Below are 18,356 nucleotides of genomic sequence, written 5' to 3' on the forward strand. Positions count from 1 at the left end.
TCCTTCGCAAAATGGCCTTGCTCTCCGCACTTACGACACAGACTAGATCTGTTTTGTGAGCTGGTACAGGCTTTCGCAATGTGGCCGAACTGCCAGCACTTAAAACATTTATGCACCTGACTTTGCTCTCGTATCCGGCAAACCACCCATCCAATACGAACTTTACCTGCTGCTATAGCCTTTTTTGCTGCTTCGACAGGAAGACTTATCGACGCTATCTGTGTATCCCCGTACGCCTTCCTAAGTCGTAGCACGTTGGCCTCGCTCACTGACTGTATTCCTAATTGAGATTGCAAGGCTTCACAGATCTCCGACTTCGTGGCGATTTCATCCAAGTCTTTACATTCTATCACCACTGAATCTCTGCTCATTTTGATTGCTGCAGCCTCACCTAGTGCCACTTCGATTTTTTTTCGTAGGTTTTCGCCTACGTCTTCACCCGCTTTAAGCTCCAGCAACAGATCACCTTTCTGCGTACGTCTGATACGCGTAACATTACCACTTAGTTCAGTCAGGGAGGTATCTGCTTTTACTTTACGCAAAATCTCCGCGTACGTCAGCTCGCTAGTTTTTGTTATGATCAGCGCGTCTGGCCTGGCTCTCCTTTGCAACCGTTTCTTACCTTCTACTTTAGTCCAGGTAGATTCTTCGGCGCGGTTAGTGGCCTTTTCCGGGTGGGCCGATAAGCTTCCGTCTCCTGTCTTCGTAGGTTGCGCCGGAATTGGTTTCTCCTTTTTGCGTTTCGCTGTCCGTTGGGGTGATTGTACCTCTTCGTTGGGGTCTCTTTGTCGCTTATTGCGCATTGCTGAGATGTCTCTTTCACCTTGGATACCTTCTTTGTCAAAAAGCCTCTTGGGAAGAGATGTTTTCACCATAGTTTGTGTTGCTACAGTAACCATCACTTTCTGTTGGCTGTTCGGCAGTATACCTTCTTCGCGTGCTTTTACATCCTCTTTAGCCTTAAAGTACGTCGCCCTAATAGAACGCACTTGGTCTTTGATAGCGTGATGGACGTTATTTCGCTGACCAACGTACTCCATCAGATTTTGGATCATTGCTCCCAGCTGTGTGAACGCGTCAGCCTCATTTAAAGAATTGACTCCACCGCTGCTGCTCCTTTGATCCGACATCTGTTTCTCCTCTTCTGTCTGTCTGTCTGTCTCTCTGTTTGTCTGTCTGTCTGTCCGTCACACGCATTTTTCTCGGAGACGGTTATAGCGATTGACACCAAATTTGGTAAAAAGGTGGGAACTGTGAACGCTCACGCATATAGTGAGTTACATCCTTTTACGATGAATTTAAGGGAGGTCCCCATACATGCAAAAGGGGGGTGTAAAAATTTTTTTCGTCAAATATAGTCATGTGGGGGATCAAATTAAAGCTCTCGATTAGTACTTTTCAAAGCCTATCTTAGTTTTGACATTCGTTGGAAGGGTGGGGAGCGCGGGGGGTTGAAATTGATCACTTCTTTAAGGAAGCCATTTTCAGAAATTACCAAACCGAAAAATCGGAAAGAAATCAGGAGGCTGCCACTATATGGTGCCTGGGCTCCGAAATACCTCCCATGCCGATTTCTATTTAAATAAAGTTAATAATAGTATATTACTACAATTTTTTCTAATTGGTTAGAAACCCCCCTTAAGTTCATCCCAGTACCATGAAATTGCAGTGATATAGGCTATAATATAGAGCATGATCTCACCAAGTTTGGTGGAAATCGCACTATTACTAACAAAGTTATAATACCTCAAATTTGTTACTTCTTAGAAAATTGAAGACTATGAATGTCAATATCACCCGAAAGTGGATACTCTCACATAATATATGGATATATTACGTGCTACGTACTAAGAAATACACAAAACCTTTCGTACCTGAAGCGTCCAGCTTTCGGTTTCCCGACTTGTTTTTACTTGGATTATGTTGTCATGTACTTAATGTCGCGGAATAACCCATAAAATGTTTCTTCGTTAATATAGGAATGTGTATGGGGCTACTCTTCCTTGTACAAAAAGTGCAAATAAATCGTGCAGTTTCTTCTCCTTTAAAAAACAAATAACTCCTGAAGTCTAAAGTGTAATGAATCTGAGAAGTCGATATTCTTTCATTGTCGAAACTTTGACACATTCTATCTGTGAGAGAATTTTTCTCTAGTGATAGAGCATGCTAATGTGCGCTTCACGGGGAATATCGGCAGTCCAGAGTAGAAGTTAATTTGTTGAGTCTATGGGACGCTAACCTAGATAAATGTCAAGACTGATTATCCGTCATTGATTTTTGGGTGCGAATCTGCAGTTGCCAACCTTTATCGGAACGGGTACAAATTTCTGTCCAGATTGCTTGGGAAATGGGATTGGTAGAGACCCTGTGCCGAAGTTTATGATTTAAAATAATAGGAGTCCTTTTCCCCAGCCACAATCTCGCACATCATGTTACATTCTTTGATAAAGACTTGGTCAGGACTGTAGTGTCCGAAATAGAGATAACTTTTCAATATGCATGACCAAATTAGTGCTGGGATCGATCAAGAAAAGGGTCGTGATTTTATCGCCGTTTATATTCACTTGCATGCCGATACTGCGTCTGCTCGCAGAAGAGCAAAATGTCGGCCCTACGATTTGGCAGTGGGAAAACTTTCTTATTGGGCAAGCGGAAGTAACTTTCAACAACTTGCCCGCAAATTAACAATATTCGGCCCCTGTCTGATCGATAAACGTATGAAGTTGGAAGCTCTATTTATTTCCACCAGTAGAGGCAGGAGCAATGAGATGGAACTAGGTTATCCTGGTAAATTATAAAAACTGCTTATTAGCGTACGCCGTGATGAAGAAAGTTTACCATTGGGTTAGTCAAACAAGCATAAACTACAGTAAATAACAATGAATTCACTGCCGGATACCACATTATGAAAAAATTACAGTTAATTGTAAGACTTTCGATGGTCCTGTGAAGAATGTTAATAGCAGGGTTCTCACATGCTTTAATAAGCAATTAAACAGATGGGAGGAGCACTTTACCATAATTCCAAAACTGGAAAAATGCTGTAAAATCAATCAATGCCCAGCAGAGTGAAGCCCCCGGCCTTGACCGTCTTCCCGCGGGACTATACATCGCAGCCAAGGCTGTTTCTGTAAAGTTGATATTTCCACTTATCCTTAAATTCTATTAATCTCAAATCTACCGCAGGGAGTGGAAGAAGATAATAACTGTTGAGGTCCCGGAAGGAGGCACCCGTCTTGCGAGCTAAAGTTTAAGAAGTATTTGTATACTTTCTACAACCGCTGTGAATTTGGAGAAGAAGGCAGGCAGTTACGTCATCAATACAACTTGATGACGCACCACAATATCATAGTGCGTCATCAATACCTAACAAATGGGTTGTAAAACATAATTAGGGTGTTTGTCGGAAAAATACAAAACGGTCATTAAGACATGAGAAATCCGTAGGCAATTAAGGTATAAGATAATTAAATGTACGAAGTTCGTTGAGATACGAAATCCACCACCAACTTCAAACACTATCTTACGTTTGGATCACTGAGCAATCAGGACATGCCCAAAAGCATCGACGGATTTCTATCTAGGAATGATGTCAGCGAGACAGAGAGCTACATGAATATAAGATTGACAAAGTTTCTAGGTGGCGTCTTGAATTACTGATACCAAGGGATAACATGACAATAAAGTTTTATTTCGACAAGAAATTTGAAACACGATGAAATGACATGGCAAACTGGGAAGTTTTGCAGAGATCTACGGCCTAAACCAAAAGTCGATCACCTGTTACAGTGATGGGTACCTCACAGCAGAGTGATCATTGGTCCATTGGTGGGTATTTTTCAAGCCTCGTCAGGGACTAAACGGAGTAAACTATTGAGATTTCTACTGATAGCCAGGCAACTATCAATGCAGTTAGGTCCTGGTAAACTATGAAACTATGTGGGAGAAAATATGAAATAGGCTTGGCTTGCACAATAAGGTCTAAATACTCTGAGTCGCAGGGCATTTGGATTAAGTGGGTAGTAAGGCAGTGGATGAACTGACTAGGAAAGGAGCTAAACGCCGCTATATGCTCCAGAACCCTTTGGTGGAATCGAGAAGAGATTCATGTCCAGGAGTAGTGGATAAAAGGTTAATATTATTTCGTATATTTTTGTTTCCATCGTGGTTGAGAACGTCCGTTCGATTGTTAAAAATATAGTCAACTCTCGCCCTGATAGCAGACATCATTGCACCTTTCAGGATATTTCCAATACAAAACTTGTCATATACACTTATCTTAAAGTATATAATACATATTATATCGTAGATTAAATTTCAACGTACGTGCAAATAGGACTGTCGTACACTCAAAGTTTTTTATAGAAAACGTTTCACACCTAAAACCCAAACAGCATCGGAGACTATCAACTCCTTGGCGTTTTAAATAGAATAAGCTCCTTATTGAAAGAAAAATAAAAAGGCTCGTATATATAATATAATTCAGCTATCTGCTTTGTTTAAATCTAGTAAACTTAGCAACAATGCTCTAAAAAATGTATACTAAGTAATGAATAATGAATCTAATAATTATTCTCTTTCCTGACTCAAAATAGCAGTCTCATAACGTAATACCTTCACTATCTTTTCAGGCGCCGGTATGTTGGGAGGTTGGTGGTTTGGTGGCTCTCCATCTTCACCTGATAGTAATTTCCTACGTGTTGCTAACGCGTTTCCAAATCGAAGACTATCCGATAACACGTTAATGACACCCAAGATACGGATAGCTCCCTCTTGCGCTTCATCGCCAGGTGGAACTCCTGGTGGTGGTTTGCCGATACGACGACATTCAAGTATAGGTCCCCAGGAACGACGAAGTTCTGCGATAAATCTTTCTCCGCCAACGGTAAGTTCAAAGCTTTATTCGCTCTTTATCATATATAAATATAATATCACGTGTGAAGTTAAAAAAATACACTGGAATAACAACGTAGGACAAAATATTTTTTTATTAGAAATGTCCACCATAAATAACAACGCGAACTAAACTCTATAAATTAGATTGAGCAATTTTAGTGCAATCTTTCCAGTAAAATAACTTTCAGAGTGAAGCGTGTTTGTTTTCAATTAGTGATATTACCAGGGGCTTTTATTGAATTTTGCCAACATTTAACGTACTTTTCGAGGGATAGTTCCATACATACAGGAAAGTGAACTCCAAACAAACTAATGTACGTACGCCCCCTCGAGGAATATTCAAAAAATCTAGTCATACAAATGGAAGATATATAATAAATGAAAAAAATTATTTAAATTTCGTAAAAAAAATAGAGACCTTATAACTAAGAACATACAAATTTCAGTTTTTTGTAATATATGGTACATACATATATCATACGAGCAGAACCATTGCTTCTAAAAAATTCATAAATTTGGATTTTTAAATCTTAAAGGCTATGAACCGCTTAAAGTAAAATTCAAATAAAAGCTCCTAGTTAGAAGTAAAATGTAGTAACATTAGCTACTGGCATTCACCATGTTCATTAAGTTTGGAAGTATTTAATAAACTGTGATAAATTACCACCACCCAGTAAATAGTGTGTGCAATTAAATCCTTTGATAGTTTGCGAAAATAGCGAAGATAATAGAGGTAATAAATTTTAGTTTAGTTTAGCTAGTTTCGTACATCATACCATATAGGTAAATTTCAAGAGGACATCGAAAATCGCAATCTCAGATAGTAATACGGAAGTTACTACAGATTTCTACTGGAATGTAGATTATTTCCTGTTCACACTACTGTTCACTTTAACAATATGACGTTTGTTAAAGGAAACAATGTTTCAAAGCCAAATAATACTCGTACATAGCAAAAGGCCGTAGCCATGAGGTGAGTCGTTATCCGAGGCGTTGTTGGCATTTCAGTAGCAGAAAATTTTCGAAATTGGTAGCTTGCTAGCCCACAAATTTCCATCTCTTTTAGCAGCGAAGACTTTGAGTCTATTCTTAGGCCCCAACACTCAAGGCACGCGCTGATCTAGGTAGCGAAAGATACCGCAAAACGCAATGATTTCAGAAGTTTACACCGCATCACGAAAGAACTAAAATGTCGCAAATACTTCGATGACCCTGTGAAGGACATTAACGGTTCACTCCTCATCCACGATGACAAGCAAATGAAGGAGGGGAAAGAACACTTCACCACAGTCCTTAATCGTATAACATCCGGTGAATTTCCACCTCTTGTGGATTTAGTGGCTAGTCAACGTAACATACAGATACGGACTATTGCTCTAAACAAAAGAAAGAAGTAAAGCCGACGAGTATGATGGTCTCCCCGCAGTGTTGGTTATTGCTGTACCTCAAATTTCTACAGATACTTCCGCTTGTACAGATATCTTGAGAATCCGAGACCTCTTCCAGAGAGTGGAAAAAAAGGGGTTGATCGTTAAGATTCCAAAGAAGGGGACCTGCAACCTCCTGCAACCCATCAAAGAACACCTCGAAAGCTTGATAAACAGATTCTCTTTCTGGATTCTCCTGCATTGACCTCTCCTCTGGAATCTAGAAATGTAGTTATCTCAACACCAAGTTGAGAATGTTCTGTGCTAGTGTTCTTTCTGTGTTGCTATATGGGAGTAGCACATGGAAAGTGACCACTACTGTAACTTGAACGTTCCAAGCCTTTGTTATGATATGGAAAGTCCCCACCCGAGTACTCGCATTTTCTGAGTTTTTGCAGTTCCCGGTTCCACCAAGGAACCGTTTTACCGCTTTGGCCTCGGGAGATAGGACAAGCCTCTTCATAGCACTCTAAAAGTGTGCAGTTCAGAGTTTGCAATTCATCTTCCAGCCCCAAAGGAGTCCTTAGTCGCCTAGGGAACTGTACTTTATTGCCAAGAAGTTTATTGAACTTTGTCCAATCCGCCTTTGTACTGCAAACTGTTCGCCCCCAATCATCAATTTGAATTCTAAGTATCGGTAATCTGACAGTGAGCCCTCGTCTAGCACTCGCCAGTGTGTAATGAACTCTAACACTTTTGAGATAAAGGTTGTTAGGTCAATTACTTCGCTTCTTCGTTCGTTTGCAGTCATAAAACCAGCTGAAGTGATGAAATCAAATAGCTCCTCTGCTTTTGGGTTGCATTAGCTACTGCCCCAAGAAATATGTCCAGCATTCGCATCGCAGAGTTCGAGACCACTTGATTCTACATACGCCACCAAATCGCTAAGCTCTTACGTCGGTGGAGGATACAAAGAATCATATGGTAAATAAGCGGAGACAACTATGATGTTTTTCCTCACGCCATTTATCTGATATTGTATGATGACCGCAACTAAGTCCTTGGAACAGTACTGTCTCCGCATGGTTGACTCTAACGGTCTTGACATCAAGACGCAATCTCTCGGTCTTGTGGATCTTTCATCGTAGAAGATCCTAGCCCCCTTTACTGATCCAATGCCAAAGATTCTGTTAAATCGAACCACGGCTCTTGCATCAGAAAAATGTAGGGGAAGTCCTGTAGCTTTGACAGCCTCGTTGCCAACAGATAGGAGGAGACTTTGGCATACTACAGGTTGATTTGACCAATCTTCATGTTTTTCAAAATGAATCCGATCTAATGTGTTATGGAAAACAGTTAGAGGCGTCCACCTGTGACGGGGCTTCCCCCACACTGTACCGTCACAGACTCGATCCCCTCGCGTTTGATTCCTCTAACAAAATCGCACTTGGAGGTACCACAGTTAGCACCTTGATTGATTTGCGGGGTCCGGTTTGCATAGATTCGATCACTCGAACGGCATCAAGTCTCTAGCTTCCCTTTCTTTCGCTTGTTCCTTGGAAGGGAAGTTACCAGCAGGTAGGATTCACTCTGTAGTCCCTTCACTAATGCGCCCCTGTATGCACTATCCTCCGCGCGTGTCCATTGTGGGAGAGCACACCGAAAATGCTGCAATTTGCTCTATATTGTGCGAGTCGAAGGCCATCATTGTTCTTCGCTCTCAAAATGGAGATGATGCTCTACAGTTTCCTGACAGCAGTCAGAACAGAAGCTGCAGCTTGCGCATACGTCCTCTTCTTTCCCGCCTTCGTGTCCGTATTCCTATGGGAGGGACCTGCTTCATTGAGATCTCCCTCGCTGATTTGATCACCTTGCGGCCGAATTCTCTGGACGTTACCGCACCTAGTGATACAGACACGTCTATGTCCTCAATCCCAAGGTGCTTCATCTTCCTTTGCAGTGCCCTCTTCTGCAGCCAGCTTGAGGCCTTTCCAGGTTCACGGTGTCCGGGCCGCTTGGATCCATCTCCACATACCGGCGTTAAACTAGTAGTAGTCACGTCACCAGCTTCCCTTTCTTGCGCTCTTCCCAGTAAAGGTGAAAGAGAAGGTTTTGACAGGCAAGATTCAGCCTATAGTCCCCCCTCCTTAGTGACCGGAGTTCCCTTCTGCCGAGCCTTCCTCTTCTGTTTGCGGATGGATTTGGGCTTTAGTACCGCCGACGGGCCGACCGTAGTCGCCTTTACAGTTTCTCCCAAGTTGAGAGTTACCATACTTTCTTTTCTAGCTAACTTCGCCGTAGGCACTAAATGCAGGCTTTCCACTGAGTCGGAAAGCATGCCTTCTACAGATTTATCTATAGGGGTGTGTGAATGTGGTGAGGACTCCAAAATCTGCGCCTCGGCCGCGACATCATTGCTCATAGTCGCGGATGGATTGGAAGTCTGTGACTTCTTACCACTTGGAGAGTTTAAATCTTTCGTTTTCATATTTTGGACCCCCTTAGTGTAGTAGTAAACTACTACCGGCTCCCTCACCACGACAAGGTTGTGTTCAAGGGGGAGATATGGAGCGTCAGTACCATAATGAAATACTGCTATTAAAAACGGAAGGCAAAGTTTGCGTTGAAGGATTTGAGGGAATTCTGAGCGAGTTGATAGCGGACCGGCTGATTAGAAAGAAACTTTCCTCTTCTGCTTCTGGCCCATGGCCCTCAAGGAAAAAGTTCCCTATAAGCGCAAGTCAAGAAGATCACATATAGGATGTGAGGGAACTCTGAGTGAGTTGATAGCGGACCGGCTGATTAGAAAGAAACTTTCTTCTTCTGCTTCTGGCCCAGACCCTCAAGGAAAAAGTTCCCTATAAGCGCAAGTCAAGAAGATCACATATAGAAGATTCGTCTATTGGCACATTGCTTGAAGTTATATGGTGGAAGGAAAGCATCGCGCAGGTTGTAGGTTCTAGTTCACTTGCGCGTGAAGAATTCCACGCATCTTTTTGATTCTTTAATATGTGATGCATGGGATGGAGAAACACATAAATCATAAATAGTATAGTACTATATATATACTGCAAGGAATAATTTGACATAGAAGAAAGTAAACCGCGGTTGCATTTTTCTACATTTTTTTATAATATGCATCCCACTTTTCCTCCCTCTTTTACTGCGTTCCAAATTTCAATGTCCAACTTGGTTATTGAATGTTTCGACTTGAATCATTTCCTAAAACCGTCAAGAATTTTTAAAATCGTAAAAAAATCAGTAATAATCGTTCTACTGCTAGCAAAATTTAATAGGCCTCCTCCTTAATTTTCTTAACTAACAAAGGATTTATTGCACAACCGTATACTAACTACCTGTAATTGGTTGTGACTTAGTTGTGGAGATTATTTAACGAAAATATTGATAATTTCGTTGTGTGATTTGTACTGGAATTTGAAAAGAAAAATTGTTAATTTCAATAAATTCACTTACTTATGATTAATACGGTACAAATCACATTAAATAAAGCTGAATACGTTAAGTTCCTACATTTTTTATTGAATGCCAACTGAAGCAGTGAATGCTTCTCCACTTAGGTCCTAGGACAAAAAGTGTATAGTTATGTGGCACGGATTCATTTCACTCGTTCTCAACAACTAAATTTTATTATTTATTTATATTATTTTAAATTCTCTAAATATTTCATTTACAAAAAATATCTGCATTTCCATGTATTTTCAAAAAACATCAAATTACGAACTCAAAATTTCCAAAAATATCAACTATAGGCTTACGGCTTCAGCGCTCGAGGAGGCTCTGGGTCGAGCCTATCAGTGCCTTCTTCTTCTGCCTATGTAGTAAGTTTTATGTGATTGTCCTCAGAAAAGAAAAAAAACAACAACATCAAGCGTTTCTTGGATGGCAATTTTTTTTTAATTATATCTAAGAATAATCTGGATTATTATAATTTCTTGTGCGAGTTGAAAATTTTGATATGAAATGGGGTGTTTTGTACAGAGGATGTTGCAGAAATGAATATTATTGGTATTGTCTGTTCTTTTTTGAGATACTTGAGTTTTGCATTTTGGGTTGGATTTGAACCAGAAAAATCATCGTTTTTCAGATATGGGGTTCTGCGTTGCATTGCCTTCTATCCACACTATATGATATTCAACGCTCTGTATTTGTTACATGACCATTTTGTGTAATCATATCTATTTAAGGAAAATTATTTTATTTCCTCGCTCATTTCACCTCATTATGTTTCGTATGCTGATAAGATCGTTGAAAAATGTCATGTTTCCTATAGCTCATTTCTCGTTAATTTTTGAGTTTTGTAAGTATTTTCTCTCATTGAACCTGTCGTGTACAAAGTGTATTCATTCTCAATATAAATATCATCCCAAACTCCATCAACTCATGCTATGGCTACCCCTGTTAATGCGTATGTGGAAAGTAAGTTGCCAATTTATGAAAGAAACCCGAATTGTTATTTTTATTGCTGTAAATAATTCATGTAAAATTGATGTATTCAATATATTTTTGTGAATTGATACGATATTGTGGGCATACATTTTGGGGAAAATAATATTTCAGTACTTGATAATAATTGGGTCATCAACTTAAAATTCGACCCTGATTACACATGGATTCATCGAATCAATAGCTCTACAAGTCTATTGTAGCCTTGGTTTCCGATCAGCAAAAGTGAATTCCTGCAGCGAAATACTCTATCTCCAGCAAATAATTCTTACTATGCACCACCTTAAAACAAAAAAAAAAAATCATAGAAAGGGAAAGAAACTACAAGAAAGAATCCTGAAAGAAAACCAAGGGAAATTTATTTTGGTCGCAGATCCAGTATTTCGGGAATCACTTGTTCCCCTCTTCAGTGCGAGCTCTTCCAGTCTCAGAATGAAGAAAAAAAGAGCTACCCAACGTGTCAACAATGAAAAATCATTCATGTTAACCTGAGGTTCCAGCTAATCATCCGCATAAACATATATTTTAATATATTCCATAATTTCATGAGAAATTGCGTATGTTGAGTTACTGTTATGTAAATGTTTATTGTGTTTTCATAAGGAAATCATTTTTAAGCGGTTATTGGAATTTTTTATAATTTGTTGTATTTGTTTTTTGGTGAGACACTGTTAATTTTTGAGAACTGTTTGAAAGCTTTATTGAAAAGAACAAGGAACAAATGCTTCTCTCTATTCTCTCGCAGCTTGCACGGAGCATGATCGTGAGTACTGAGTTTGAAAGAAAACACCTCTTTGAGTTTAATTGTAACTTGTTCAGTTAATATTGGGTTTTGCTATGCAATTGTATTTGTTTGTTGGGAATTTTATTGAATGAAATAAAGACTCTTATAATTAAGACTAAAATAGAAAAGTATTATCACAAGAAAGTGAATTGAAACAATACGATTTTCGTACATATTGCCAAGGTAAGTCATTCACCAATTTGTTGAATTTTAATATTTATTTCCTGATAAACCAAGTGAAGATATCTTTTTCCAATAACCATTTCAGAATATTTGTATTTAAGGGTCCTTTCGTCTTGTTTCCTTCCTCATGTATTTCTCAATATAAATCCTCATGTGATCATGGTGTCCTTCAGGATAGTTTGCTACCTGTCGTCTCAATTCAGTGACCGTGTCCTACAATTGGTCAATCCCAGAAGCGACCCGCTGTAGCATCAATCGCGTCCTCCCACCTTTTACATGATGATCATTTAGCCTTTTTTCTATGATTCAACCCACAGTTTCCACAATTGAACCAATCGATGCAGATGGTTCATTTTAGATCCTCGGCTCAGCGTTGTGCCGTACTCAATATTCTAAACTTCTCTCTTACTAGTTCTAAAATTCGTTGTTAAATACGCCGTTCAAAAATTTCAATTGACTTCTGTGGTTTATCTAGAAATTTGTATATCTTAGACCCATACAGTAGCATACGCTTTGAAATTATTCCTTTTGTATACCCTAGTATCTTGACTTAATTGCTGAGTAGGTAAAATAATTCCAGACTGGACTCAGTACAGACCCTCCTGGAAGTACACCGCCCGGGAGAACGGGTGAGAGAAGTGGTAGGGGGAGAGTTGACGGTTCTAGCAACCCCTTCAACACGCAAGTGTTGCAAGGGGAACTGGAACACTGCGAAAGCGGTTGTTACCCATGAAAAGGTGAGAGCTGCCATACTGTCCTTTGAACATTTCAAAGCACCTGGCATGGATGGCATCTATCCGGCAATGCTAAAGGAGGGTATGGAGCATTTAGAGAAATATTTTTCGAGGATGTCTTGCTCTGGGATACGTGCCTTCTTCTTGGCAACAGGTTAAGGTAGTTTTCATACCGTAACCTGGGAAAGATGACTATTCTAATCCAAAGAACTTCAGACAGATCAGCTTGACTTCATTCTTGCTGAAAGGTTTGGGGAGACTGGTGGAGTGTCACATTCGTGGAAACGCACTTAGGTCACACCCACTTAGTGAAAACCAACATGCTTACCAACGTGGAAAGTCCTGTGAGTCTGCTCTTCAGTCTTTGGTTACAAAGATAGAGGATGCAACTTCGAATGGTGAGTACGCGATGGGGGTGTTCATGGACATTGAAGGGGCGTTTGACTGTGCGTCTTTTCAAAAACTTTGTGATGCCGCCAGAGCGCATGGTGTTGATGATGGTTTAATTAAGTGGATCCATGCTATGCTAACGCAAAGATTGTTGTGCGCTGAGGTAAGGGTCGATCGCTACCTAACTACGGAAGTAACGAAGGGCTGCCCCCAAGGAGGTGTGCTTTCGCCGCTTCTGTGGAGTATGCTGATCGACTCACTGCTATGCGAACTGTACAATTTGCCAATACACGCTCAAGCTTATGCTGATGACGTGGCTGTACTTGCCGTTGATCGGGATCTTGGAACGGTGTGTAGGAATATACAGCGTGCCATTGATTTGATAGACAGCTGGTGCCTTAGACATGGTTTGTCAGTTAATCCAAATAAAACCACAATGGTTTTATTCACAAAAAGAGAAAACTGGATGGACTCCCTGAGATGAGGGGTACTACCCTTCAACTCTCCGAAGAAGTGAAATATCAGGAGGTCACTCTAGATAAAAAACTTCTTTGGAACAAACATGTAGAGGTAAAGATGAAACGAGCTCTCACAGCTTATGAGCTGTGCAGACGGACCTTTGCCTCGACATGGAGACTCAGGCCTCATGTGGTAATGTGGATATACGTTGCCATCATTAGTCCGATGTTCGTATATGCATCCGTAGTGTGGTGGGTTAAGGTGAAACAAAAAGGTTTTCACCGTAAACTAGCCGCACTGCAAAGAACTGTTTGTCGGGTATCACTGGTGCCATGAGCACGACATCCGGCGCAGCTCTGAATGCACTACTCAATTTGCAGCCCCTGGATATATTTATTCAAAGCACTGCAATGAGAGCAGCTCATAGACTAATTCGATTAGATCTATGGGAAAACAACGGATGTGGGGGGCACAGAGCATTGGAAGAGTTACTGGGAGGACTGAATCCAGTTCTTACAATGCCTTCTGATTCTCGTGTCCCCATACATCTGTTTGGTAGAAGATATGTAGTTACCCTGAAGCGTAGAGAGGACTGGGAAGACCTAGAGGAATGCGTGGCGGGATATACGTCTTCTACACCGATGGCTCAAAAACAGAAGAGGGTTCTGGAGCCGGAGTGTACCTTTCAAATAAAAACGAGAAGTAGGCTTTTCCTTTGGGACAATATGCAACGGTTTTTCAAACCGAAGTTTATGCGATCCTAAGGGTGGCAAACTGGGTGATTGACGAGCGGTTGAAGGACAGGCGCATCGCAATCTGCAGTGACAGTCAAGCTGCACTGAGGGCATTAAGCAGTCCTTTGATCACCTCGAAAATCGTTCAGGAATGCAGAAACCGTTTGAACTCTATGTCTAGATTCAATACGGTGGAACTACTCTGGGTACCTGGTCACTGTGGCATAGAGGGAAATGAAATCTCGGACGCTTTAACGAAAGAGGGGTCAATCTCCCCTGTGCCGGGACCGGAGCCAGCAATTGGGGTATCAGTAGCATTGGCTAAATCTGTTTTCAAAAACTGGGAACAAGTTTCCCATAATGACAGGTGGCAGAGCCTAAATGCTGCTCGACACACCTAACTTTTCCTGCCAGAACCCAACATAAGTACCGCAAAGTTTATCCTGTCGAAAAGCAGGAGGACTTGCAGGTGTATTGTGGGCATTCTGACAGGCCATAATTCACTAGCTGGGCATACGTTCAGAATAGGAATTACCGAAGATGATACGTGTCCCTCCTACAATGAGGAAGCGGAATCCACGGAGCATTTCCTATGTGAATGCCCCGCCTATGGATGCATCAGGCATCAGATCTTTGGTGCCGATGTTCTCCAATTGCGACGGGTAGCATCACATCCACTAACGGAAATCCTGCGATACCTTAATGAATCCGGAATATTCCGTTAGGCGCGGGTGGCGAGTACAATGGGCCAACACGGCCTGAGTGCTCAGAAGCTGTAGCTTCTCCCTCAACATACACACACACACACAGGTAAAATAAACTCAATTATAAAATTCGCTACTGAATTTCACCGCCCTTTCCATTTTCATCAAACTTCACCCCTAGATATATAAAGCAATTAACGTTCGTCAGGTTATTATCGGCCAGACTTAGGTTTTACTTGAACAGTCTATTGGGTCTAATTTGGGTTATTATTTTTTTTTTAATTCGTTAATTTTCAAGCCAACCTCTTTTACTACCGAGTTACAATTATCACCAGCGAGGCAACAATCAGTGTTCAAACTACGCCAGCCACAATTGAAAGCTCCATGCGCACAAATGTCATCTAGTTCATTACTTCCGGAAAATTTTTCTTGTCCATTTGAATGGAGTGACGCGTGAACCTAAACCTTATATTATTCACTGTATAAACACAATCATCATATCATCATCAACGACACAACAATCTGTATTCGGTCTAAACCTGCCTTTATTTCGGGGAAGAGTAGATGAATGCATTTACGCACAGAGTGTTGGACTCCCACGACGGAGCTCCGTCAGACTACCAGCTAAACACCTCCCAATCGCCAGAGAGCTAACCTCGAACCGTTTGTCACATTACTTCGAGCTCTCCCACCTTGGGGAACCTTCTATTCAGAGAATTCCCCTCACCAATGGGCAAGGAGAGGGGGAAGGGAACTCCTCAGGTCAAGCTCTACCTTATTTGAAACGAGAAGAACCCGAACGTAATGCGCAGCCCAACTCCACCTATCAACGCTCCTCAGCATCTCTTCGACAATGTTGTCTGGAAAGAAATCCCTTGTGTTTGAATAGAGTTGTTTACGAATCCCATCCCACCTTTCACAAGAAAAAAGGTGTGATGGACATCTCCTCAACCTCATTGCAAAATACGCAATCAGCAGATCGTGCCCTCCCAATCTTGTGCAAGTAAGACTGAAAACCTTCAAGCCCACTTAGGAGCTGGGTAAAGAAATAGTCAGTCTCACTATGCTTTGGATTCAGCCACGTACCTAAGTTTCCAATGAGCCGCGCAGTCCATCTGCTTCTCGTCTCATTTTTCCAAGAGAGTTGCCACTCATCTAATGTACTTTGCTGTTCTTCACGAGCAACGACGTCCTTTGACTCTTCTCTCTTCTCCCGGTTATGAAAAAGAAATCTTATTAGAATCCATTGTGTCCGGATAGCTGAGTGATTAGAGCGCAAGGCTATCGTACGGAAAGTCGCGGTTCAAATCTCACTGGTGGCAGTGGAATTTGTATCGTGATTTAACGTCGGATACCAGTCGACTCAGCTGTGAATGAGTACCTGAGTCAAATCAGGGTAATAATCTCGGGCGAGCGCAATGCTGACCGCATTGCCTCCTAGTGTACCGCTACGGTCTTGAATGAAGTGCTCTAACACACTTCAAGGCCCTGATCCAACATGGATTGTTGCGCCAACGATTATTATTATTATTAGAATCCATTGAGTGTATGTTTGTCCGGCTGTCTGTCTGACTATCTATCAATGTATCTTTTTTTGAGGACGTTTAAATCTTCAGAAAACACTGGGATTTTTACCCTATAAAACCACCCCCAACTGCCCCCCCCCCATACTCCTCTCAATCACCTGAATTTTTGGTTAAAGCACAAGATTGTCGTACGGTAATGTCGCTGTTTAAATCTCGCTGGTGGCAGTTGAATTTGTATCGTGATTTGACGTTGGATACCAGTCGACTCAGCTGTGAGGCGAGCGCAGTGTTGACCACATTGTTTCCTACAGGGAACTGTAATCCTATAGTGTGTCCTTACAGTCTTAAATGAAGTGCTCTAACACACTTCAAGGCCCTGATCCAATTGGATTGTTGCGCCAACGATTATTATTATCATCACGGGGCGGAGTTAACTTATTTTAGCTGGGTCTCCTTTCGTCCACTTCCTCCCCTCTTCCGCTTTTCGCAATTTACTTTGGATCGTTACGATCATGGGCTTGATCACATCCCAATTCTCCTGGCAAAATGCCATTTTCCAGACAAAATTTTCCGTTGATGACATTTCAACTAGAGTTTTCTCTAAGTTCTTCCTTTCTTCCACGAAACTCGGTGATTGGAGAATACGTGCGCTGGGTGCTGCCGGACCTCACCCCAGCGTAGACAATCAGGTGGGCTGTCCAATTTAAACCTATGTATTGACGGTATCCACTATGGCGGGTGAAAATTAAATTAATTATAGATCTCTCCCTTTGAGCTTTTTTCACCTCCGCTAATTGAGGGATGGACTTAATGTTATGTCACCATCTCTGCCAAGATGTCATTCGCCACCATTTCTGAGATAACGAACGTCACATCATCTAGAACTGTCTGCAAAGCAGAACAAACCCTTATGGCTGTTCTTCTGTAGACCGCACTCAGTTTGTATATACGAGATGAGGGTTGATGACCTAACTGGGGCTGCATACAGCGCCCTGGCTATAATCAGCGTGCAAGTATGCCGCGAAACTCCTACATTTGACACAATTCTTGCGGAAGCATACTGGGGGTGAATGCCTTTTCGCAAGTACACTCTATGTGGTGTTTAAAACTGAGCTTTGCACCTATGATTACTCCCAAGTATTTGATGGCAGGTTTGGATGTGATGATATGATTCCCAATTCTAATGGGAGCAAAATTTCTCTTCCGGCGCTTCGAGATGACGACCGCTTGGCCTTTTCCTCCGAGAGTGCCAGCCCGGCACTAGCCAACCAAGCATAACCAGCACCGACTGCTTCGAATGAGTACAACTCAGCATCTTCGAAATATCTCGCAACCTGGACTATGTCGTCGGCGTAGCCCACCATGGTGGCCTCCTCCGCAAACGAAAGATTAAGAACGTCATTCTACATGATGTTCCACTATAGTGAGCCTAGTACGAAACACTGCGGGACAACGTACACTTGGGGTCCATCATCGGTGTCATCTGCGACATCTGAGACAGTCCTGAAGGCAGACTACACTGTTAGGGCTATCCTCCTGTAAACAACACTCAGTTTATTAGTGTTAACTGACACCTGCAACGCTTCTCCCAAACTAGGGTCGCATAAAGCATGATAGAGCACACAATCCTGGTCATAAGCAACCTGAAGGTATACCGTGGCCCTCCCACGTTGGACATCATTCTTGCCAGGGCCATACTTGCCGTGGATGATTTGTCGAAAACATATTGCGTGTTACCTATAACTGAGCTTCCCGTATATCATGACTCCCAACTATTCCATGGTCGGCTTGGAAGTGACGATACGATTCCCAATTCTAATACAGGAGTAATTTATCTTTCGGCGTTTAGTGATGAGGACCATTTCCGTCTTTTCTACGCGAGTGTTAGACCAGAGGTCTCTAGCCAACCCTTAATAGCACTGACCGCTTTGCCTGAGTATAATTCAGCATCTTCGAGATGCCAACCGGCGAGATGTCGTTGGCATAACCTACCAGCGGAAAGGCAAGATTAAATACATCGTTGCACATGATCTTCCAGAACAGTTTACCCAATGCGAGCCTCGAGGGACACCTACGAGACAGCAAACCTCTGGGGTCCATCATCATACCAGGGCC

General features: G+C 41.8%; 1 protein-coding gene across 2 annotated transcripts in view; it reads left to right on the forward strand.

Moving 5' to 3' along the window:
• Positions 1 to 18,356, forward strand: part of LOC119649051 (SCY1-like protein 2) — a 211,623-nt gene that overhangs the window by 175,291 nt on the left and 17,976 nt on the right. For both annotated transcript variants that reach the window (XM_038051029.1, XM_038051030.1), the window contains exons 16-17: positions 4,632 to 4,885; positions 11,473 to 11,490. In XM_038051029.1, coding sequence (XP_037906957.1) covers positions 4,632 to 4,885; positions 11,473 to 11,490 — 272 coding nt within the window. The remainder of the gene's footprint in view (positions 1 to 4,631; positions 4,886 to 11,472; positions 11,491 to 18,356) is intronic.

Source organism: Hermetia illucens, chromosome 2 (assembly GCF_905115235.1).
Source record: "Hermetia illucens chromosome 2, iHerIll2.2.curated.20191125, whole genome shotgun sequence".
In the NCBI taxonomy this organism is placed as follows: domain Eukaryota; kingdom Metazoa; phylum Arthropoda; class Insecta; order Diptera; family Stratiomyidae; genus Hermetia; species Hermetia illucens.